Source organism: Salminus brasiliensis, chromosome 2, assembly GCF_030463535.1.
Source record: "Salminus brasiliensis chromosome 2, fSalBra1.hap2, whole genome shotgun sequence".
NCBI lineage: Eukaryota > Metazoa > Chordata > Actinopteri > Characiformes > Bryconidae > Salminus > Salminus brasiliensis.
This window is the reverse complement of record NC_132879.1, coordinates 6,407,901-6,433,082: the sequence shown is the minus strand read 5'-3', so window position 1 is coordinate 6,433,082 and position 25,182 is coordinate 6,407,901. Positions and strand designations below refer to the sequence as shown.

General features: G+C 43.4%; 1 protein-coding gene across 1 annotated transcript in view; it reads left to right on the top strand.

The window, feature by feature from the left end:
• The first annotated feature begins 2,546 nt into the window (after positions 1-2,546).
• Positions 2,547-25,182, top strand: part of slc44a4 (solute carrier family 44 member 4) — a 39,842-nt gene continuing 17,206 nt past the window's right edge. The window contains exons 1-8 of the mRNA XM_072674232.1: positions 2,547-2,701; positions 17,757-17,805; positions 17,915-17,988; positions 20,928-21,006; positions 21,180-21,279; positions 22,113-22,244; positions 23,400-23,460; positions 24,739-24,856. Of these exons, the coding sequence (XP_072530333.1) occupies positions 2,662-2,701; positions 17,757-17,805; positions 17,915-17,988; positions 20,928-21,006; positions 21,180-21,279; positions 22,113-22,244; positions 23,400-23,460; positions 24,739-24,856 (653 nt within the window). The 5' untranslated portion in view covers positions 2,547-2,661. The remainder of the gene's footprint in view (positions 2,702-17,756; positions 17,806-17,914; positions 17,989-20,927; positions 21,007-21,179; positions 21,280-22,112; positions 22,245-23,399; positions 23,461-24,738; positions 24,857-25,182) is intronic.

Genomic DNA, 25,182 nt, shown 5'->3' with positions numbered 1-25,182 from the left:
TTGATACAACTGTGATTTATTCTTGTTTTTACTTGGTGTTTCTAATAAAGTGGCCAATGAGTGGAAGCATGAGGTAGGTGTTTCTAATAAAGTGGCCAGTGATTCAAGCCTGTGGTAGATGTTTCTAATAAAGTGGCCAGTGAGTGGAAGCACAAGGAGGTATGTGTTTCTAATAAAGTGGCCAGTGAGTGGAAGCACAAGGAGGTATGTGTTTCTAATAAAGTGGCCAGTGAGTGGAAGCACGAGGTAGGTGTTTCTAATAAAGTGGCCAGTGAGTGGAAGCACATGGAGGTAGGTGTTTCTAATAAAGTGGCCAGTGAGTGAAAGCATGAGGTAGGTGTTTCTAATAAAGTGGCCAGTGAGTGGAAGCACAAGGTAGGTGTTTCTAATAAAGTGGCCAGTGAGTGAAAGCACATGGAGGTAGGTGTTTCTAATAAAGTGGCCAGTGAGTGGAAGCACATGGAGGTAGGTGTTTCTAATAAAGTGGCCAGTGAGTGGAAGCACATAGAGGTAGGTGTTTCTAATAAAGTGGCCAGTAAGTGGAAGCATGAGGTAGGGGTTTCTAATAAAGTGGCCAGTGAGTGGAAGCACATGGAGGTAGGTATTTCTAATAAAGTGGCCAGTAATTGAAACCACAAGGAGGTAGGTGTTTCTAATAAAGTGGCCAGTAATTGAAACCACAAGGAGGTAGGTGTTTCTAATAAAGTGGCCAGTGAGTGGAAGCACATGGAGGTAGGTGTTTCTAATAAAGTGGCCAGTAAGTGGAAGCATGAGGTAGGTGTTTCTAATAAAGTGGCCAGTGAGTGGAAGCACATGGAGGTAGGTGTTTCTAATAAAGTGGCCAGTGAGTGGAAGCACATGGAGGTAGGTGTTTCTAATAAAGTGGCCAGTAATTGAAACCACAAGGAGGTAGGTGTTTCTAATAAAGTGGCCAGTGAGTGAAAGCACATGGAGGTAGGTGTTTCTAATAAAGTGGCCAGTGAGTGGAAGCACATGGAGGTAGGTGTTTCTAATAAAGTGGCCAGTAAGTGGAAGCATGAGGTAGGAGTTTCTAATAAAGTGGCCAGTCCGTGGAAGCACGAGGTAGGTGTTTCTAATAAAGTGGCCAGTAAGTGGAAGCATGAGGTAGGGGTTTCTAATAAAGTGGCCAGTGAGTGGAACAACAAGGAGGTAGGTGTTTCTAATAAAGTGGCCAGTGAGTGGAAGCACATGGAGGTAGGTGTTTCTAATAAAGTGGCCAGTAAGTGGAAGCATGAGGTAGGTGTTTCTAATAAAGTGGCCAGTAAGTGGAAGCCCGAGGTAGGTGTTTCTAATAAAGTGGCCAGTGAGTGGAAGCATAAGGTAGGGGTTTCTAATAAAGTGGCCAGTGAGTGAAAGCATGAGGTAGGTGTTTCTAATAAAGTGGCCAGTGAGTGGAAGCACGAGGTGGGTGTTTCTAATAAAGTGGCCAGTAAGTGGAAGCATGAGGTAGGGGTTTCTAATAAAGTGGCCAGTGAGTGGAACAACAAGGAGGTAGGTGTTTCTAATAAAGTGGCCAGTGAGTGGAAGCATGAGGTAGGGGTTTCTAATAAAGTGGCCAGTGAGTGGAACAACAAGGAGGTAGGTGTTTCTAATAAAGTGGCCAGTAAGTGGAAGCATGAGGTAGGGGTTTCTAATAAAGTGGCCAGTGAGTGGAACAACAAGGAGGTAGGTGTTTCTAATAAAGTGGCCAGTGAGTGGAACAATAAGGAGGTAGGTGTTTCTAATAAAGTGGCCAGTGAGTGGAACAATAAGGAGGTAGGTGTTTCTAATAAAGTGGCCAGTGAGTGGAACAACAAGGAGGTAGGTGTTTCTAATAAAGTGGCCAGTAAGTGGAAGCATGAGGTAGGTGTTTCTAATAAAGTGGCCAGTGAGTGGAAGCACATGGAGGTAGGTGTTTCTAATAAAGTGGCCAGTAAGTGAAAGCATGTGGTAGGTGTTTCTAATAAAGTGGCCAGTAAGTGGAAGCCCGAGGTAGGTGTTTCTAATAAAGTGGCCAGTAAGTGGAAGCACGAGGAGGTAGATGTTTCTAATAAAGTGGCCAGTAAGTGAAAGCATGAGGTAGGTGTTTCTAATAAAGTGGCCAGTGAGTGGAAGCACATGGAGGTAGGTGTTTCTAATAAAGTGGCCAGTAAGTGGAAGCACATGGAGGTAGGTGTTTCTAATAAAGTGGCCAGTAAGTGGAAGCATGAGGTAGGTGTTTCTAATAAAGTGGCCAGTAAGTGGAAGCCCGAGGTAGGTGTTTCTAATAAAGTGGCCAGTAAGTGGAAGCACGAGGAGGTAGATGTTTCTAATAAAGTGGCCAGTAAGTGAAAGCATGAGGTAGGTGTTTCTAATAAAGTGGCCAGTGAGTGCTGGTGAGTGTAAACATACACTGTAACACCAGATGGCGCTTGTGAGTTGTGTTTGTGGAAGTGGGCGTGGCGTTTGAGTACCAGGTAAGCATCATCGGCTGGCAGGTGCTCGTGACGTCACTAGCCTAGGAACCGCTACGGAGGGAGCGAGGAGGAAAAGATTGGAGGAGTGAGTCTCAGTGGACGCGAGGGAGCGGTTGGGCTGGTTTGGTTTTTGGTTTTTAGGGTGAAGTTCTAGGTTCTAGGTTCTAGGTCGAGTTTGGGACTGTGTCTTCTTCACCAAAGCAGAATGGGAGGGAAGAAGAAAGAGGAGCAGGAGTCTGAGTATGGTGAGTGAGGGCTGAGGGCTGAGGGGCGTTTGTTTGTCGTAGTCAGATGATTTCTCTGCTCAGGTAACTAACCAGGCTCACGAGGCGACGTCCTGCTGTGGAGGCAGGAAACTCACCTGCCTTTACCTGTGTGAGATTACCCATCAGACACGGGTGGAGTAGCTCACACCATCCATCTGTCCTCAGGTAGGAGTGGGGTTGATTTTTCATGTAAACCAGCAGGTTCCAGCAGTAACAACACTCTCATCATCATAACAGCAGGGATCATGTCCGGTACTGAGCATCTCCTGGACCTCCAGTGGAGCTTCTTCATCACCAGCATCTCTCAAAGTGAGAGATGCTTACTTGATGTTTCTGATAAAGTGGCCAGTGAGTGGAAGCACGAGGAGGTAGATGTTTCTAATAAAGTGGCCAGTGAGTGGAAGCACGAGGAGGTAGATGTTTCTAATAAAGTGGCCAGTGAGTGGAAGCACGAGGAGGTAGATGTTTCCAATAAAGTGGCCAGTGAGTGGAAGCACGAGGAGGTAGATGTTTCTAATAAAGTGGCCAGTGAGTGGAAGCACGAGGAGGTAGAGGTTTCTAATAAAGTGGCCAGTGAGTGGAAGCACAAGGAGGTTGGTGTTTCTAATAAAGTGACCAGTGAGTGGAAGCACAAGGAGGTAGGTGTTTCTAATAAAGTGGCCAGATAGTTCAAGCATGAGGTAGGTGTTTCTAATAAAGTGGCCAGTGAGTGGAAGCACGAGGAGGTAGATGTTTCTAATAAAGTGGCCAGTGAGTGGAAGCACAAGGAGGTTGGTGTTTCTAATAAAGTGACCAGTGAGTGGAAGCACGAGGAGATAGGTGTTTCCAATAAAGTGGCCAGATAGTTCAAGCATGAGGTAGGTGTTTCTAATAAAGTGGCCAGTGAGTGGAAGCACGAGGAGGTAGATGTTTCTAATAAAGTGGCCAGATAGTTCAAGCATGAGGTAGGTGTTTCTAATAAAGTGGCCAGTGAGTGGAAGCACGAGGAGATAGGTGTTTCTAATAAAGTGGCCAGTGAGTGGAAGCACGAGGAGATAGGTGTTTCCAATAAAGTGCCAGTGAGTGGAAGCACGAGGAGGTAGATGTTTCTAATAAAGTGGCCAGTGAGTGGAAGCACGAGGAGGTAGATGTTTCTAATAAAGTGGCCAGTGAGTGGAAGCACGAGGAGGTAGGTGTTTCCAATAAAGTGGCCAGTGAGTGGAAGCACAAGGAGGTAGATGTTTCCAATAAAGTGGCCAGTGAGTGGAAGCACGAGGAGGTAGATGTTTCTAATAAAGTGGCCAGTGAGTGGAAGCACGAGGAGGTAGATGTTTCTAATAAAGTGGCCAGTGAGTTCAAGCATGAGGTAGATGTTTCCAATAAAGTGGCCAGTGAGTGGAAGCACGAGGAGGTAGATGTTTCTAATAAAGTGGCCAGTGAGTGGAAGCACGAGGAGGTAGATGTTTCTAATAAAGTGGCCAGTGAGTGGAAGCACGAGGAGGTAGATGTTTCCAATAAAGTGGCCAGTGAGTGGAAGCACGAGGAGGAAGATGTTTCTAATAAAGTGGCCAGTGAGTGGAAGCACAAGGAGGTAGATGTTTCTAATAAAGTGGCCAGTGAGTGGAAGCACGAGGAGGTAGATGTTTCTAATAAAGTGGCCAGTGAGTGGAAGCACGAGGAGGTAGATGTTTCTAATAAAGTGGCCAGTGAATGGAAGCATGAGGTAGGTGTTTCTAATAAAGTGGCCAGTGAGTGGAAGCACGAGGAGGTAGGTGTTTCTAATAAAGTGGCCAGTGAGTGGAAGCACGAGGAGGTAGATGTTTCTAATAAAGTGGCCAGATAGTTCAAGCATGAGGTAGGTGTTTCTAATAAAGTGGCCAGTGAGTGGAAGCACGAGGAGGTAGATGTTTCTAATAAAGTGGCCAGATAGTTCAAGCATGAGGTAGGTGTTTCTAATAAAGTGGCCAGTGAGTGGAAGCACGAGGAGGTAGATGTTTCTAATAAAGTGGCCAGTGAGTGGAAGCATGAGGAGGTAGGTGTTTCTAATAAAGTGGCCAGTGAGTGGAAGCACGAGGAGGTAGATGTTTCTAATAAAGTGGCCAGTGAGTGGAAGCACGAGGAGGTAGATGTTTCTAATAAAGTGGCCAGATAGTTCAAGCATGAGGTAGGTGTTTCTAATAAAGTGGCCAGTGAGTGGAAGCACGAGGAGGTAGATGTTTCTAATAAAGTGGCCAGATAGTTCAAGCATGAGGTAGGTGTTTCTAATAAAGTGGCCAGTGAGTGGAAGCACGAGGAGGTAGATGTTTCTAATAAAGTGGCCAGTGAGTGGAAGCATGAGGAGGTAGGTGTTTCTAATAAAGTGGCCAGTGAGTGGAAGCACGAGGAGGTAGATGTTTCTAATAAAGTGGCCAGTGAGTGGAAGCACGAGGAGGTAGATGTTTCTAATAAAGTGGCCAGTGAATGGAAGCATGAGGTAGGTGTTTCTAATAAAGTGGCCAGTGAGTGGAAGCACGAGGAGGTAGGTGTTTCTAATAAAGTGGCCAGTGAGTGGAAGCACGAGGAGGTAGATGTTTCTAATAAAGTGGCCAGATAGTTCAAGCATGAGGTAGGTGTTTCTAATAAAGTGGCCAGTGAGTGGAAGCACGAGGAGGTAGATGTTTCTAATAAAGTGGCCAGATAGTTCAAGCATGAGGTAGGTGTTTCTAATAAAGTGGCCAGTGAGTGGAAGCACGAGGAGGTAGATGTTTCTAATAAAGTGGCCAGTGAGTGGAAGCATGAGGAGGTAGGTGTTTCTAATAAAGTGGCCAGTGAGTGGAAGCACGAGGAGGTAGATGTTTCTAATAAAGTGGCCAGTGAGTGGAAGCACGAGGAGGTAGATGTTGAAGAGAAACTTCCAGGCTCAGGTTTCTTTGTGTGGTGAGTGGAACCAGTTGACTGCCGCATTGGCTACAACACAAATACAGCCATTATATTTACTATCCAAACCCACCAGTGATCCCATCAGTGATCCTACACGAGTCTTCCCAGCTGTTTGTGGAGCGTTCAATCTGCAGTATCCATCCGTCACTACTTTACTGTTAGGTGATTTTAAAAAGACGTTTTAGACCCAAATCCTGTCAAAACTATGGTAAAACAGAGTCTCAGGCCTCAGGCAGTGTATTCATAACCACTGGATGACTTTATTTCCATCCAGAGTGTTTAATGATGCAGATAATTCTGTGTAAGTGTTGCTAGCTACTACTCAGCTCTTGATTTCCTGACGAGAGAAAACACCTCTACCTTTTCTGCATTGCTGCGGTTGCCCAGAACAGTTCAGGCCTGGCAAAGTCACTGTTCTGTAAATAGGCCTCTTATCGCCGTGCATTGCTGGACGTTGGTGGTTCTGAAGGATTAATGGTGAGTGTATTGGTCCCTCAGTGCCGCTGTGTTTTGGTAACACAGAGAAAAGTAGGGCATGTGAACTGAAGAGATGTGGACCAGCAGATTCGCACATTCGCCCTGCTCTCGTCTACTTTGGCATGTAAATCAGAAAAAGCATTGGTTCCACCCCTTCTCACTGTGCTCTTCCTTGTAGGCCTCGGACTGATGTACAGAAGGAATGCAGTGATATTTCCTGAAATCCATCCTGTAATTGTTTGCAACAGTTTCTGTGGACAAAACTAGAAGTCGTAAAGCGATAGACAGCTAGGCTCTTTATTGTGTAATAAAGGAAGGAGGAGGCTAAGTCCTCTCTCTTCCCGTAGGTTCAGTATCTGTTGTCTTTTACGTGTCGTTAATTCATTTATTAATCTTATTCACGTCTCATCAAATCTTATATTGTAGTAAATTGTTAAAGTTCTTCTCTGTTTTTCTCATTTCACTTGTTTGTCCAACTCTGTTTAGGTTTTGGTCTCTTGACTGTGTTCTTGGGACAGGTTTGATCTCTAGACTGTATTTTCCAGGACAAGTGTGGTGGCTAGAAGGCGTTTTTGGACAGTTTTGGTCGCTAAGCTGTGTCCCAGGACAGGTATAGTCTCTAGACTGGGTTTTCCGGCACAGGGTTGGTCCCTAGACTGAGTTTTCCGGCACAGGGTTGGTCCCTAGACTGGGTTTTCCGGCACAGGGTTGGTCCCTAGACTGAGTTTTCCGGCACAGGGTTGGTCCCTAGACTGAGTTTTCCGGCACAGGGTTGGTCCCTCGGCCGCGTTTTCCGGGACAGGTGTGGTCCCTCGGCCGCGTTTTCCGGGACAGGTGTGGTCCCTCGACTGCATTTCCAGGATAGGTGTGGTCTCTAGACCGCATTTTCCGGGACAGGTTTGATTGCTAGAATGCGTTTTTGGGACAGGTTTGATCTCTAGACTGTATTTTCCAGGACAGGGCGGGTCCCTAGACTGTGTTTTCTGGGACAATTGGGGTGGCTAGAATGCATTTTTGGACATGTTTTGGTCCCTAGACTGTATCCCAGGATGGGTATAGTTGCTAGAATGCGTTTCTGGACAGTGTGTCTCAGAGCAGGGTTGGTCCCTAGACTGGGTTTTCCGGGACCGGTGTGGTCCCTAGACCGCGTTTTAGACTCTGCATTTGACTGTTCCACTGTTTGGGAGAAATCACGCCCTTCCTCGAAATGAAGGTTCTGATTGGTTCTGCCTCTGTTGTCCCACCCCCTTCTGAAATAAAGATTGTAATTGGCTGTGCAGTGGAGTTTTATGTTCGTGCCGTGGAGAGAGTGGATTTTCCTGCTCATGTTCTCCTGTGTTCATGCTGGACGTGTTTCCTGGAGGCTTGACCTGATTGGGAGGGGACGTGTGTGTGTGTGTGTGTGTGTGTGTGTGTGTGTGTGTGTGTGTGTGTGTGTGTGTGTGTGTGTGTGTGTGTGTCACAGCATGTGGTTAGTAGACAGGTTAATGTTTGCAGGGCTCTGCTGAAGAAGGATTACTTTAACAGTGTATCTAAGGGTGTGGTTTTGATTGCTGGTAACCATAGCAACCCTTCTTTGTTTGTCGTTTATTTGGAGCTCATTTCCTAGACCAAGACCAAGGCTAAGCCTAGACTAAAGCAACTTCCACTGGTGCTTTACCATTCATACATCAGTTTAGTCCATAACTAGTGTTCCCCAGTATTCTCCCCAGTTTAGTCATTTCCGGTTCCTCCTACTATCTAGGACTTCCCCTAGAGGATGAAGACTAGCATGGTCTTCCTCAAAGTCACGTGAGGCTCCATCATGCCTCACACTGAGCACCACTGGAGCTCAACACGCTAACCTCCCGAAACGGATGACTGTGGCAACACCAACAATTGAACTGGTGACCAGTAATAGAGCCGACACTTAGACGACTGCTTCACTCAGCGGGCTTTTATTAGTGACCGGGCTTGATGGGAAACCCACAGGTCACTCATTATGTCCCTTTGTAGTGATGTCTGATCTCGTCAGCACAACCTTTCAGGTGTTTAAACTACCTTTAGTTCAAAAGAGCTTCAGTCTGTGCTTTAAACACCAGTAAAACTGTCAGATCAGTATTTGGGCTAAACCTCTACTCCTCTCTACCCGGTGCGTTTCTTAGAGTTCTGTATTTCCAGATTTGTTCAGGAACTCTCTGATAAGATTGATTGATTGATTAGATACAAATGTACAGGACGTTGTGTCTCCAGTGTTGTGGACTCGTAACCAACACCTTCAAAAGCTGACTCTAGATCAGCTCTCTTGATTTCAGCTGTTTGGTAAATATACTAAATGCCTGTGTTGATATAATCCAGCTAATCAAGCTAATTGTTTAATTATGTTGACTCTGAGTACACCTACAGCTCCAGTGCCCCCCAAAAGCCCATCAGATATTTTTGGCTCAGTGGTCTAGTGTGCTGCCACAAGAACCCGGGGGTCGAGTCCTGAGCCATGCCATCAGTGACCGGAGTCCGATAGAGCACAATTGGCCGTACTTTTTTTCAGCTGTTTGCTAAATATAATAAATGCCTGTATTGTCCCATATTTCATATGTAAACAGTCTGATTAGACCTGCAGTATTTCCAGACACTGATTACATATTAATGGACCTGGATACTAATATTAGACGGCATATCAGACTACGGTTCTGAGGTTGATCACATATTAACTAAATTGCTTGCAGTTACATATGAGCTTTATATGGTTCTATGACATAAGATAAGATGAGATAATCCTTTATTAGTCCCACAGTGGGGAAATTCTCAGTGTCACAGCAGAAAGGGATAGCAAGAAAAAAAATGTAGATAAATAATTTACACTATATACACAATATAAATAAGAATTAAAAAAGCAATAGCAATATTATTTATTATTTATTTATTATTGGGGAATGTCTAGTCATTTCTGCATGGTTCAGGGTTTGACATGGTTCTTCCTTGAAGAGAAACTTTGTATTTCTTTACAGTGGTGGCAACCAGATGTGACTACACCATGACTACAATGCCAATATAGCCATTATATTTACTATCCAAATCCACGAGTGAACTTGCATGTATCTACTGAGCATTATTTATAGACAGTTGATGGTGAAATGGTGGCAAATCTGACAAAAAGTGCATGTATCCCTCCACCATTGTAATGATGTGATTGATGATTTAATGATGTTTTAGACCCCAGATCTTCTCAGAACTTTGGTGAAACTGGGACTCAAGGTTTGAAGATGCTGCTGCTGTGTTCAGCTCTGCCATGGACTTCTGCCATGTTTAAAGAAAACAGGGAGTCGTACAGTGTCAGAAACCACTGTTGTTTTGAGTGGGAGTGGTCAGGTACGGTTGAGCTGTTGACCTATTGAAGGAGAAGATGCTGACCGGGCTTGATGGGAAACCCACAGGCCACTCATTATGTCCCTTTGTAGTGATGTCTGATCTCGTCAGCACAACCTTTCAGGTGTTGAAACTACCTTTAGTTCAAAAGAGCTTCAGTCTGTGCTTTAAACACCAGTAAAACTGTCAGATCAGTATTTGGGCTAAACCTCTACTCCTCTCTACCCGGTGCGTTTCTTAGAGTTCTGTATTTCCAGATTTGTTCAGGAACTCTCTGATAAGATTGATTGATGGATTAGATACAAACGTACAGGACGTTGTGTCTCCAGTGTTGTGGACTCGTAACCAACACCTTCAAAAGCTGACTCTAGATCAGCTCTCTTGATTTCAGCTGTTTGGTAAATATACTAAATGCCTGTGTTGATATAATCCAGCTAATCAAGCTAATTGTTTAATTATGTTGACTCTGAGTACACCTACAGCTCCAGTGCCGTGCAAAAGTATTCACCCCCCCCCCCCCAAAAGCCCATTAGATATGTTTGGCTCAGTGGTCTAGTGTGCTGCCACAAGAACCCGGGGGTCGAGTCTTGAGCCATGCCATCAGTGACCGGAGTCCGATAGAGCACAATTGGCCGTACTTTTTTTCAGCTGTTTGCTAAATATAATAAATGCCTGTATTGTCCCATATTTCATATGTAAACACAGTCTGATTAGACCTGCAGTATTTCCAGACACTGATTACATATTAATGGACCTGGATACTAATAATAGACGGCATATCAGACTACGGTTCTGAGGTTGATCACATATTAACTAAATTGCTTGCAGTTACATATGAGCTTTATATGGTTCTATGACATAAGATAAGATGAGATAATCCTTTATTAGTCCCACAGTGGGGAAATTCTCAGTGTCACAGCAGAAAGGGATAGCAAGAAAAAAAAATGTGGATAAATAATTTACACTATATACACAATATAAATAAGAATTAAAAAAGCAATTGCAATATTATTTATTATTTATTTATTATTGGGGAATGTCTAGTCATTTCTGCATGGTTCAGGGTTTGACGTGGTTCTTCCTTGAAGAGAAACTTTGTATTTCTTTACAGTGGTGGCAACCAGATGTGACTACACCATGACTACAATGCCAATATAGCCATTATATTTACTATCCAAATCCACGAGTGAACTTGCATGTATCTACTGAGCATTATTTATAGACAGTTGATGGTGAAATGGTGGCAAATCTGACAAAAAGTGCATGTATCCCTAAACCATTGTAATGATGTGATTGATGATTTAATGATGTTTTAGACCCCAGATCTTCTCAGAACTTTGGTGAAACTGGGACTCAAGGTTTGAAGATGCTGCTGCTGTGTTCAGCTCTGCCATGGACTTCTGCCATGTTTAAAGAAAACAGGGAGTCGTACAGTGTCAGAAACCACTGTTGTTTTGAGTGGGAGTGGTCAGGTACGGTTGAGCTGTTGACCTATTGAAGGAGAAGATGCTGCTTATTTTCCTCAAATGCTTAATCAGTTTTGCTCATTGATAACGAGACTGCGTACACATTCCCTCTCTGATAAGAAAGACCTGGGTGAGGTTTATCAGTTAATTGTTTGATTATGTTGGCTCTGAGTACACATACAGCTCCAGTGCCGTGCCGAAGTATTCACCCCCCCCCCCCAAAAGCCCATCAGATTTGTCCGGATTAAAAACGACACTTTCTTCAGATTGTTTAAAAGTCAAAGGTTTATTATCTGGCAGTAGATCATTATGAATCCGGGCTCTGAGTGACTCAGCACCGTCTAGTGTGCTGCCACTATGGCCCAGGAGTTGAATCTCGAGCCATGCCACTTTGCCATCAGTGACCGGAGTCAGAGAGAGCACAGTTGGCCGTACTGAGGTCCAGGTGGGTAGATGGTGCTCTCTACCTTCATCACTCTTAAAGCGACGTTGGCCAGCACAGGGAGCCGGGGACCTGCCGCTTCCCACCATTTGTGTCGGCTGCAGGGGGATGCCGCATGTTTCAGAGTTCAAGTCCTGAGCATCCTAGAGTCACATGGGTTATCTGGCAGTCCCAACTTGGGAGAAAAAGGGGAAAAATTTACCCCCCAAAAATATGAACCAAAGCACGTCCTGTTGCTATATGAGACGGTTGGCAACCCTACTTCACCCAATGGCTGTTTTGAGGCCTCTCCAGGAGAAATTCTGTAGGATTTAGACCTGGACTCCACTTCCACTTCATTTCTGGGTGCTTTTTGAGGTGTGCTTTAGGTCATTGTCCTGCTGAGTGACCCATAACCTCTGACAGAGACCCAGCTTTCTGACACTGGGCCCTACACTGCGCTCTGACGTTCTTTTGTATCTGGTCTTCGGATTTCTTGATGCAGTTAGTGTCACCAGTAAACATGGGTAAGCCGAACTAGCAGCACTGCTCTGAGAGAAGTGGTGCATCTTCTGAAGGAAGTGCAGGGGTGCCAGTATTTTGGCCATGGCTGTACCCTTCTAGCTAAGGTTGCAGATTACTCTACTGTCTGTTAGATCTGTGTGCTGTTGAAGGGTTTAGAGGGTAACGCTCTGTGTGTGTGTGTGTGTGTGTGTGTGTGTGTGTGTGTGTGTGTGTGTGTGTGTGTCTCCTGACTCAGTGTTTAGTAGTTCAGTAACTTGTGATCTGGGTGGATTCACTGAAGGGAAATGACTCCTCAGTGACTGCGCAGTCATATAAACAGTTTTAGAGCTCAGAATAATGATTCTGCTGAACGTCACGGTCAAAGATCTACAGGGACATGGGCACACACACAACACACACCCAGAAGAACTGCGACAACAGGCTGTTTATATAGGTTTTTCCTTTTCCTTTCTTTAGGATCGAGATCTTAGAGCTTCTAAAAGTAGCTGGCTCAAATATTGATCACAAAAGGTCTTAGGAATGGTTCATTGCCTTAATTAATGTTATTCATCAATTAGTAATCATTTCTCACTTATAGATAAAAAAGGTCAGCAGTGATCTGCTGCTTTTCAAACAGTGACGCTCATATTTCTCCATACTGTTGCAGCTCAGATGTTGCGGGTTCCTGATCCTGTTCCTGGATACTGTGTGTTCTCCATCACGCTTCAGCAGAGATCTGTTAATAACCTACTGCAGATTAACACCAGCAGCGGATCTTATTACTCACCAGTGATCATCTGACTATCTCACTATATGTCCAAATGTTTGTGGACACTCCTTCTAATAAATGCATTCAGCTACTTGAAGTTGCACCCGTTGCTGACACAGACGTGCAAATGCACACACACACACACACACACACACACAGCTTGTCTAGTCCCTGTAGAGAAGTACTGCCAATAGAATAGGGCTCTCTGTAGCAGATAATCATGAACCTATTGGCACCATGCTGTTGCCTAATGCCAGGCGTGGGCTAGAGGGGTATAAAGCCCCCCAGCATTGAGCTGTGGAGAAGTGGAAGTACTGTGTTCTCGAGAATGATGAGTGGTGCCCCATCCAATATCTTTGGGTTGAGTTGGGGATTTGGGGCTGAGGTGTGGTGGTAATCATCCAACATTGTGACTTCACTGACACGCTTGTTACTGAATGCAATCAATCAAATCCTCACAGCAATGCTCCTCCAAAATCTAGTAGAAAGTCTTTTTCCCTGGTCAGTAGAGACGGTTACTCCGATAAAAGCAGGAGAAACTCTTTTTAATACCCTTGATTTTGGAAGAAACAATGAACAAAGAGTAGGTGTCCCAATACTTTTGTCCATATAGTATATAAAGTAACTACATTCTGAGCTTCACATTTTAGACAATTTTAGCCATTTAGATCCTATTTGGTGTTAATAAGCCTTAATAAGCCCTTAATAAATGGGCACAGTGACCTGCCGAGGTGGATCTGCTGAAGCCGAGAGGTTTGACATGGCTTGATGGGGAAGATCAGCACCGTCTGAGCTTTAACTGCTGAGAGACCGCTCCCTGTTGGCCTTTTTATTTGTGTTCAAACTGCATATTGATCATTTATAAGGTGGTTATTACCAATAAATAGCATTAATAAACTAATGAAACCATTTAGCAGTATTTCTAAAGGTATTTTTAATTGTCATTTTTTATTTTACTCTCTCTGCTCTTTTTGTCACCATGTTTTTGTTAAAATATTTAGGATTTTTTATCCTCGGTGCTCTTCAGGAGGTCAGACTGTCTGCTGAGTCCATGACTGATGTGGAAGGAGCGCATTAAAGATCTCCTGGACAGTAAAAATGTAGATAGACCTGCCTAGTGAGACAGCTCTCTCGCGCTCTCTCTCTCTCCCCCTCTCGCGCTCTTGCTCTCTATGGTAATTCTGTGTAATATGATCTGGCTGTAGTTCAGAATGTAATGACCTGGTGGAACTGGTTTCTCAGATGGGATTTGGTGTGGGTGGGTGTGTGTGTGTAAGGTGGAGAAGGTGTTTTTTTGTTATTGTTGTTGATCCCCCAACCCCCCCCCTCCCATTCAGAGGACCAGTTAGTCTTTATAGAGGGTATACACTGACGTCCCCTTCCCAAGCCCCCTTTAGTCGGACTGAGTGTTAAAACATTCAGCAGCACAGCTGCAGCGTCTGTTAGGGAAAACATCTAAACCGGGAATGAAACGGGCGACGGCCGGACAGCTGGACTCAACAGCGATCCATCCCCATTACTAAAGAACCAACGGTGAACCAGCAATGTGTGAGACTCAAATCCCACCTCAAATCTGAGAGCTCAGAGTCGAGTGAACGGTCTTAGTCAAGTGTTTTCCACTGTTTTCAGGCTCATTTGCCAGACTGGCTCATCCATCATTGCTGGCTTTTCCTCCTCCTTGAACTTAGCATGTCGCTAAACTCACAGCTATGTTGGGCTTGGGTTTTTTCCACCACTCAGTGAGCTCCTACATGTTTCAGGGCCTGGAATCCAGCTGTTTCTCTCCTCTTTAGCTTTCAGCAGTCTATAAAAGGAGAGCTCTGAGCTCCTGCTGAATCTGATCAGTCAGTCAGACGCACAGCAGTCGCGCTTTCCCGTTTTTGTGTTTTAGTGGCATTCACGCTGCCGAGTTCTGACCATGTTTACTCATATTTGTAAGATTTGTTTGTGTAATATATTCTTGTCTGTTGCCGTGCGTTCTGTTATGAGTGTGCTGTGGAGGAAGTGAAGGAAACCGATCTTGGAGACCGTTCAGCTTGAAGAGCAGGTTACTGAGACACCCGGCATGGTGGGGCAGCTCCTCCTGAATAAACGCAGTCTTTCACAGTACAGCCCGAGGTTTTCACCCCGAGGGTCTGAGAGGAGGGGCCGCTCACCTTACTCTATAAGCTCTATTCAAACTGCATTCAAATCACTATGCTAATATACACACTCTCTCTCTCTCACTCTCTCTCTCTCACTCTCTCATGCTCTCTCTCACACACACACACACACACACATAATCTCTCTCACCCTTGAGATTCAGATTGGCAGTAGCTTTGTTGGTGTGATATTGTCACTGTTTGTGTGTGTGTGTGTGTGTGTGTGTGTGTGTGTGTGTGTGTGTGTGTATATATATATGTATATGTATGTATATATTACACACACATTTTCCTGGCTTCCATATTTCTGTTACTGTTAATGGTTAAGTGACCACATGATATTTTAAACTATTCATCTTCAGCTTCCAGAATTTGCTGATATCTCTGTTGTTCTGGGGGTCGGGACGATTCTAAGGTCCTGTGACTGAGTTGTGGGGCCCAGTTTAATATCTTTTCATAGAGCCCAACATTCCTGTCAGTGCCCCTGCAGTTTGAGAGATACATTCATTTGGTTATGGTCTGATAGAGGAAATTTCTGCCTGACAGTGAGTGCATTGCTGGTGCCGAGGTCTTGACTTAGTGACTTAGTCGACTGTTCATCCTCAGAGTGCTGAACCATACGGGAGTCCCTCTGACCCTGCCGTACAGCCTGCTCTAAAATAAGACTGTCTACATCCTCAATGTTCTTTAGGAAGTCAGGATCCCTGCAACTGATGTGAAAAGAGAGCATTAAAGAAATCACAGATCAAAAAAAGTCTCTCTCTCTCTCTCTCTCTCTCTCTCTCAAAAATAAAAAATAGCAAAAGCATCATGGTTGCTAAGCAGTGGGTCTATGGAGGCCATGGACAAATGTAAACTCTCAGTGGGCGAGCGAGTCACGAGTATGTGCAGTGATGAACAACATATCAGTATATGACCACTGACTTTATGTACCTGTAATTGAGTCTATATAACATTAGAATAAACCCAAATAAACATAAAGTCAGTGGTCAGTGAGAGTGTCTACCTGTAAAACTCTATATAACATTAGAATAAACCCAAATAAACATAAAGCCAGTGGTCAGTGAGAGTGTCTACCTGTAAAACTCTATATAACATTAGAATAAACTCAAATAAACATAAAGTCAGTGGTCAGTGAGAGTGTCTACCTGTAAAACTCTATATAACATTAGAATAAACCCAAATAAACATAAAGTCAGTGGTCAATGAGTGTGTCTACCTATAAAACTCTATATAACATTAGAATAAACTCAAATAAACATAAAGTCAGTGGTCAGTGAGAGTGTCTACCTGTAAAACTCTATATAACATTAGAATAAACCCAAATAAACATAAAGTCAGTGGTCAATGAGTGTGTCTACCTGTAAGGAACTCTATTGGGGTTTATTCTAATGTTATATAGAGTTTTACAGGTAGGCACAGTGAGTGTTGTAGACCTGCTGTCCTGCTCTGGTGTGAACGGTGTTCAGCCTTTAGTGAACTGCAATGTTTAATCAGCTGATTATTTTAGTAGACTTAGGGCTTTTAGTACACGTCAGCTTCAGCAGGATGAATGTGTTGAAGGGTTCGGTTCCTGCTGAGCTGGTTTAACAGATGGGAATACAAACACCAAGAGTAAACACATAAAAGAGCCGATGTTTTAGGATGGATGGATGTGCCACTGCAGTGTCTTTACTGTGCGCAATAATAACGACACTGTAGACTGTGCGCAATAATAACGACACTGTAGACTGTGCGCAGTAATGAGGACACTGTAGACTGTGCGCAATAATAACGACACTGTAGACTGTGCGCAGTAATGAGGACACTGTAGACTGTGCGCAATAATAACGACACTGTAGACTGTGCGCAGTAATGAGGACACTGTAGACTGTGCGCAATAATAACGACACTGTAGACTGTGCGCAATAATAACGACACTGTAGACTGTGCGCAGTAATGATGACACTGTAGACTGTGCGCAGTAATGAGGACACTGTAGACTGTGCGCAATAATAACGACACTGTAGACTGTGTGCAGTAATGACGACACTAGACTGTGCGCAGTAATGATGACACTGTAGACTGTGCGCAATAATGAGGACACTGTAGACTCTGCGCAATAATGAGGACACTGTAGACTGTGCAATGTAGACTGTGCGCAGTAATAACGACACTGTAGACTCTGCGCAATAATGAGGACACTGTAGACTGTGCAATGTAGACTGTGCGCAGTAATGACGACACTGTAGACTGCGCAGTAATAACGACACTGTAGACTGTGCGCAGTAATAACGACACTGTAGACTGTGCAATGTAGACTGTGCAATAATAACGACACTGTAGACTGTGCGCAGTAATAACGACACTGTAGACTGTGCGCAGTAATAACGACACTGTAGACTGTGCAATGTAGACTGCGCAGTAATAACGACACTGTAGACTGTGCACAGTAATAACGACACTGTAGACTGTGCGCAGTAATAACGACACTGTAGACTGTGCAATGTAGACTGTGCAATAATAACGACACTGTAGACTGCGCAGTAATGATGACACTGTAGACTGTGCGCAGTAATGACGACACTGTAGACTGTGCAATGTAGACTGTGCAATAATAACGACACTGTAGACTGCGCAGTAATGATGACACTGTAGACTGTGCGCAGTAATGACGACACTGTAGACTGTGCAATGTAGACTGTGCAATAATGACACTGTAGACTGTGCGCAGTAATAACGACACTGTAGACTGTGCAATGTAGACTGCGCAGTAATAACGACACTGTAGACTGTGCACAGTAATAACGACACTGTAGACTGTGCGCAGTAATAACGACACTGTAGACTGTGCAATGTAGACTGCGCAGTAATAACGACACTGTAGACTGTGCGCAGTAATAACGACACTGTAGACTGTGCGCAATAATAACGACACTGTAGACTGTGCGCAATAATAACGACACTGTAGACTGTGCGCAATAATAACGACACTGTAGACTGTGCGCAATAATAACCAGCATTTGTCTTTCAGGTACCGCTGCCCAGTATGATCCAACTTTCAATGGACCAATTCATAATAGGTCAGTATTGTTGCATGTGCAGGGTGTGTGTGTGTGTTGGTGTGTGTGTGTTGGTGTGTGTGTGTTGGTGTGTGTTCTAACATGTACCCCATAAATTGTTGTCCTGCAGGAGCTGCACTGACATCATCTGCTGTGTGCTGTTCATGCTGGTCATTACTGGGTACATGGTGGTGGGAATTCTGGGTAAGAACCTACAGTCTCTCTTTTTACAGTATAGTTGACTCATGTTTGATGATCTCTTACTTGACCGCCCCACTCGAACTCCAATTATATAGACTATCACACTGACGCTGTCATGCAAAAACCTTGGATCTCCGAAACAGCAATATTAACAGGAGTAGGAAAAGCTTTCTTAACTTTTAATGGAAAAGATTTTATTCCAGGTAATTTTGGCGCTTTTCCATTGGTCGATTGATTATGTTAAATTTGGACACAACATAAAGAATAACTGCCAGATTCATATTATGTCAGTTTCAAAAATGGCAAGAAATGAGGTACAGGGTTTTTGCAGGACAGTGACAAAATACGGCTTGCTTAGTTGTTGTTAATAATAATAAACGTTGTTTTTATTGTTGTTGTAGTTGTTTATTATTATTATTATTATTATTATTAACAATATGGTGATTATTATTAACAATAATAATGACAATAACCATTGTTGTTGTTGTTGTTGTTATTATTATAACACCAATAATAATAATGATGGTTATTGTTGTTGTTGTTAATAATAATATAATAATAATAATAATAATGTGATTTATTATTGTTATTATTATTATTATTATTATGATGAACAGCTCTGGTGGGTCTGACACTTAATAACCTGAGAGTTATGAAGACTGTCTGAATTGGGGTTCTGTTGGTAGATGTCAAACGCAACCTCACATACACTGATCAGCCATAGCATTAATACCACCTGCCTATTATTGAGTAGGTCCCCGGGTTCGATTCCCGGTCTGGGTGACTGTGCTGTGCTACACCAATAGTCCTTGGGCAAGACTCCTAACACTACACTGACCCACATCTGTAATACAAGTAACCTTGTAAGTCGCTCTGGATAAGAGCGTCAGCTAAATACCATAAATGTAAGGAGATCTGACTATGGACTCCACAAGACCTGTGAAGGTTTTCTGTGGTTTCTGGCACCAAGACTAACATTTAGCAGCAGATCCTTTAAGTCCTGTAAGTTGTGAGGTGGGTGGGACCTGCATGGATCTCCTCAGTGAGCCTTAGGTGCCCATGACCCGGTCACCTTTTCTTAGGTTCTTTCTTAAACCGCTTTGCATACCGGGAATACCGGAGTGGCTCAGATTTTAACACCTTCATCCCCTTCAAGAACTGGCCGTTTACTTCCTGCCTAATATGTAGATCCCAACCCTTGACAGATGAAAAAACTGTAGATGCCGATTTTCACGTCTTTCATCAGTGGTACTAATGTTATGGATGATCGGTGTCATATTCAGCCAGTGTGCTTTTAAATGAGTGTTTTGTTTGATTTAATAATAATGAAGTAAATTTAAGTGGACATTTTGGGTGGACCATGGCTGCGGTCACTGCTTTTAGCTAATGCTAATGTACCTTAGTCTGTGTTAATTGATAACTCCGTTAGCACTATGCTAATTGGTGTACAGTAGCTTCCTTTGCTTGTTCGCGACATTGACACCAAACTTCAGACTTGGTTGATGGACTACATTCGAGATTGGTGGTGTTAATGTGGTCTGAGTCTTTGTGAAGATGCTAATTTGGTTAAAGGAGAACAGGCTTCTGTTTGTGGTGTTCTTTATCTTGAGGACACACACTAACGCAGTTTCCTGTTAATGTAACCATTACGTTGGAAAAAATACTTCCTTATTATTTTACTATCATAAGGGAATGTTTGTTCTCGCTCACACACACACACACACACAGAGCAGTCACAGTCCATTGAGTGTGTTATTGCAAGAGTTCAACGGTCAACTTCTCTAACCATCTTTCGAAAGTACACACACTTTACTTAAGAGAAGCTAAAACCACTTTAGAAAGTCAGGAGTGTGTTGACGGTCCTGTAGGTCAGCCTTGTTTTATACAGTCTGTTGCACCAATGTGATTTTTTAAAGGGGAAGTTCACCAAATCTTCATAATTCCTCCATAATTAAATGATTGAGATAATAAACTATGTGTGGGTTGTTTTAAAATTATGCTTAACTTCACAACTCAGATTTCGGGCCTAGAATAGAATCGGGCATCAGTCGCCATGACTAATAACACATTTGTACTATGATAAGCCAGATCGGTATAAAAAAAACACTATACAATATATACACTATTAAAACTACACGATCAGTTCTACGTTTGTACCAAATTTAGAGGTTGTAGCTCGGAAAATGTGCTTTGGAAAGAAGCCTGAACTTTTGGTTAAAGTTTACGGACACATTTCAGTGCTTTTCTATGGGAGCATTTTGGCCACACAATTTGTGTTTGAACGCTTACTGAACGACTACTATTGCACTAATCCAAGCACACTATTACAGATTAGGAAGGACGTGGTGGTAAATGTAACCAGGCCTGTCATGTTGCCATGACTACAACCCACATATATTTGATGTACTATCCAAATTCACCGGTGAACCTACACATGTCTTCTGAGTGCCATATACAGTGATAATAATGGTAAATAGTGGGGAACGATTTTCTCACGTATCCCTCCATCATTTTAATGTTATACAATTAAAAAACAGTGTCTGAGGTATCAGATATGCTCCATCAAATCTTGTGGGGGTGTTCCCAGTGGTCAGTACCCACCAAAAGTGGTCCAAGGAAGGACAGCCTGTGAACCGGCAACACCCACCTCACAACTTACAGGACTTGAAGGATCTCCTGCTCACGTCCTGGTGCTAGATATCACAGGACACCTTCAGAGGTCAATGATCAGATCTGTTGTGATGGCACAAAGGGGGATCTACTCAGTATTGGGCAATGGTTCTAATGTTATGGCTGATCAGTGTTTTATAGAAAAATGATTGATAGATTCTGATAACCATTTGGTGTGACCGTTTTCTGCGGGGGAGCTCTGAGAGGTTCAGAGGTCTGGATCTAATTTTTGTTCCCCACCTAAACACAAATCTCCATATTTGTGGTTTTAGCTTGGCTGTATGGAGACCCCCGCCATGTGCTGTACCCCCGCAACTCCACCGGCATGTTCTGTGGCATCACACCCAACCAGTAAGCACACACATACACACAGACACACACCCTGTACACATGCAAATGGAGAATATGGTTATTATTATTTGCATTTTTCAGCAAATGTCTCTCTCTCTCTCTCTCTCTCTCTCTCTCTCTCTCTCTCTCTCTCTCTCTCTCTGCCTCTCTCTCTCTCTCTCTCTCTCTCTCAGAGATAAGCCCAATGTGTTTTACTTCAATATCCTCCAATGTGCTACTGCCACCAACCTCATGGCTGCAGCACTGCAGGGTCTGCAGTGTCCCACCACTCAGGTAACACACACCGGTATATGTATCTATACAGTAAAAAACAGTGTAGGAAGTTATAGTAATGCTATACATTTAGAGCGTTATTAATATTCACCCTAATGAGAGACTGGAGCTCCACCTCCTCAGTGTATATCACAATACCTACATCTAGAGTGTTATTAATATCCACCCTAATGAGAGACTGGAGCTCCACCTCCTCAGTGTATATCACAATACCTACATCTAGAGTGTGTTATTAATATCCACCCTAATGAGAGACTGTAGCTCCACCTCCTCAGTGTATATCACAATACCTACATTTAGAGTGTTATTAATATTCACCCTAATGAGAGACTGTAGCTCCACCTCCTCAGTGTATATCACAATACCTACATTTAGAGTGTTATTAATATTCACCCTAATGAGAGACTGGAGCTCCACCTCCTCAGTGTATATCACAATACCTACATCTAGAGTGTTATTAATATCCACCCTAATGAGAGACTGGAGCTCCACCTCCTCAGTGTATATCACAATACCTACATCTAGAGTGTGTTATTAATATCCACCCTAATGAGAGACTGTAGCTCCACCTCCTCAGTGTATATCACAATACCTACATTTAGAGTGTTATTTATATTCACCCTAATGAGAGACTGGAGCTCCACCTCCTCAGTGTATATCACAATACCTACATTTAGAGTGTTATTAATATTCACCCTAATGAGAGACTGTAGCTCCACCTCAGTGTATATCACAATACCTACTTCTCTTCTCCTCTCTCTCTCTCTCTCTCTCTCTCTCTCTCTCTCTCTCTCTCTCTCTCTCTCTCTCTCTCTCTCTCTCTCTCTCTCTAGATCTGTGTGAAATCGTGTCCATCAGATTTCTGGGCGTTGAATCCTGCAGCATACCTCCCAAACGCCAATGTGTCTCTCTATTTTAATCAGGAGCTCTGTGTGCCATCCTTCGACCTCAGCAAAACCAATCTCGTATGTTGGTGTACTTTTTAAATATTAACCACAATTTAATATTTCATATTATTTTAGTGGTGGTGGGAAGTTGTCATACACTCATGTTGAAGGTCATGCCAGTATTGGGCTTTCAGTGATTTTATAAATGAGCTAAAAGAGTGACATCATACACCTTTAATAAAAACTAACTAGAAATTGTCACAGGTTCAGGTGTTTGGGGTCACAAATGTCCATATACTTTCCAGTTCCATAATGTCTTTAAACTGGCCAAGCCCTTTTCACTTCCTGATGGTGATCATGACGCTCTTTGGATTGACCAACACGCGGTACAACAGAAAAGTCCAAGGAGCAACTGCAGATTCCAAGATCATCCGTTCAAACAGCTGTACATAAATACAAGTTATTGGGCCATGGTCTGGAAAAAGACCCAAACTGTCATGCTCTGCTGTAAGGGTATTGGTTTAGAGACTGTTGTCTAAGGATCAGGCCTGCCATGAACTTGAAACTCCTGGAACACCAGTATCAGTTTTACATCGCCATCGACTGAGAGGCTGCCGTCCAAGAAAGAAGCACCCGCTCCAAAAATACCACCCTCAATGGTCAGAGAACACCTTTTATGGTCAGATGAGACAAAGATGCTTGGAAGAACACTGTACTGACTGTTAAGCATGGTGGTGGTAGTGTCATGCTCTGGGGCTGTTTTGTTGCCACTGGAATTGATAAATTACATGAAGTGAATGGAATAATGAAGAAACAGGACTTCCTCAGAGTTCTTCATAAAACTAGATGATGAACCTGTACACAGTTGGGTGTTCCAACAAGAGAATGACCCTCTCGGGCCAATCGAAAATATGAGGACTGTGCTTTGAACTTGGGTCTGTAACAGGAAACCAACACGTGTAATAGAAGTCTAACTGTTCTGCCAAGAAGAGTCAAATCTCCAACCAGAATTCTGACACAAGCTTGTTGATGGCTACCAGAGGCATCGACCAGAAGCCATTTAACCAGATATTAAGAGTGCTGCATGTGTAATGTTGACCCCATGTTGATGGAATGAAAACATTGAGTTCAATATTTCTTGACATTCATGCCCTTGATGAGTGTATGGACACTTCTGACCACAGCTGTGTATTTCTTTATTATCTTAATCAATCATCTCTCTATCTCTTTCAGACAGCTTCACAGATCATTGAGAAGGAGTTGTGTCCGTACTTCTACACCCCCACCACCTCAGGTGTTGTCTCTCTCGCTCTCTCTCGTTTTCAGTAGAAATGTTTGGTATAGATGTGCAGCTTCACTGGTTGTGTCTTTGGGGTTATGGGAGAGCATCAGAGATTCTAACTTCTGCCTTGTTTATGTTCTGCATAACATGGAGACCACCTCAGAGACTCACTGACTGACCTTGTCAGTGTCACTGATTGACTCACTGACTGACTCACCGTTTTACTGGCTCAGTCACTCATTCACTCTCACTGACTGTCTCACTGACCGTCTCACTGACCCGGTTACTCATTCACTCTCACTGTCTCACTGACTGTCTCACTGACCCGGTTACTCATTCACTCTCACTGTCTCACTGACTGTCTCACTGACCCAGTTACTCATTCACTCTCACTGTCTCACTGACTGTCTCACTGAGCCGGTTACTTCTTCACTCTCACTGACTGTCACTGAATCACTCACTGAATGACTCAGTTTCACTGGATCAGTCACTCATTCACTCTCGCTGAATGAGTCACTGAATCACTCACTGTTTCACTGACTCAGTCACTCATTCACTCTCACTGTGTCACTGAATCACTCACTGAACGACTCAGTTTCACTGGCTCAGTCACTCATTCACTCTCACTGACTGTCTCACTGAATCACTCACTGAACAACTCAGTTTCACTGGCTCAGTCACTCATTCACTCTCACTGTCTCACTGAATCACTCACTGAACAACTCAGTTTCACTGGCTCAGTCACTCATTCACTCTCACTGACTGACTTGCTGCTTCACTTGGTTAGTCACTCATTTACCCTCTCTCTGAATGACTTACTGAATCATTCACTGAATCAATCTATTTCACTGGCTCATTCACTCACACTGACTGACTCACTGTTTTACTGGCTTGGTCATTCACTCTCACTGAATGACGCACTGTGTCACTGACTCACTCACTGACCGATCCATTGACTCCCTTATTGACTCTGAGCTACTATTATTATTATTATCTCTATCTCACTGACTCTCACTGAGCCGGTTACTCTTTCACTCTCACTGACTGTCACTGACTCACTCACTGACTGACTCGCAGACTCTCTTACTAACTTACTGATCCACTTAGTCCCTCAAATCTTTTGTTAAGCGGGCTGAAGAGTCTCCACAAGGGGGCACGGTCAGTACTACCATACATTTTAGTTGAATTATAATGGTGGTGCTTCACATTAGTGACACTGCGTTTATCATTACTATTATTATTATTATTATTATTGACCTACATTCAAGCTCCCTCTGTGTCTCTCTGCAGTTTTGGGGAGGTGTTTGCCCAGTTTGGGAATGACATCAAGTGATGGCATCCCTCCCTCCTTCAGTTACCCCGGAATGGATCACAATCAGACTGTGGACGCGATCAGGAACGCCACGGGGTAAAGAATTTACATACGTCATTTTCTTCATTTATTTACAGTATGGAAAGAAACATTGATTACCAGCACCAGCACTAGACCGTCAGTATTATACGTTTGGATGTAGTTTGGAACATTTACATTTACATTTAAGGTATTTAGCAGACGCTCTTCTCCAGAGCGACTTACAAAAGTGCTTCACTATTTACCCAAGAAAAACCTCAGCTAGTTTGAAAAGGCTAAAAATTCAAAGATCCTCTAAGTTTAGACTCTACTAAACACAAGTCAATAAGGAAACCATAGTACTCTGCTATTCACCCAAGTACTCTCAGAAGAGGAGGGTCTTC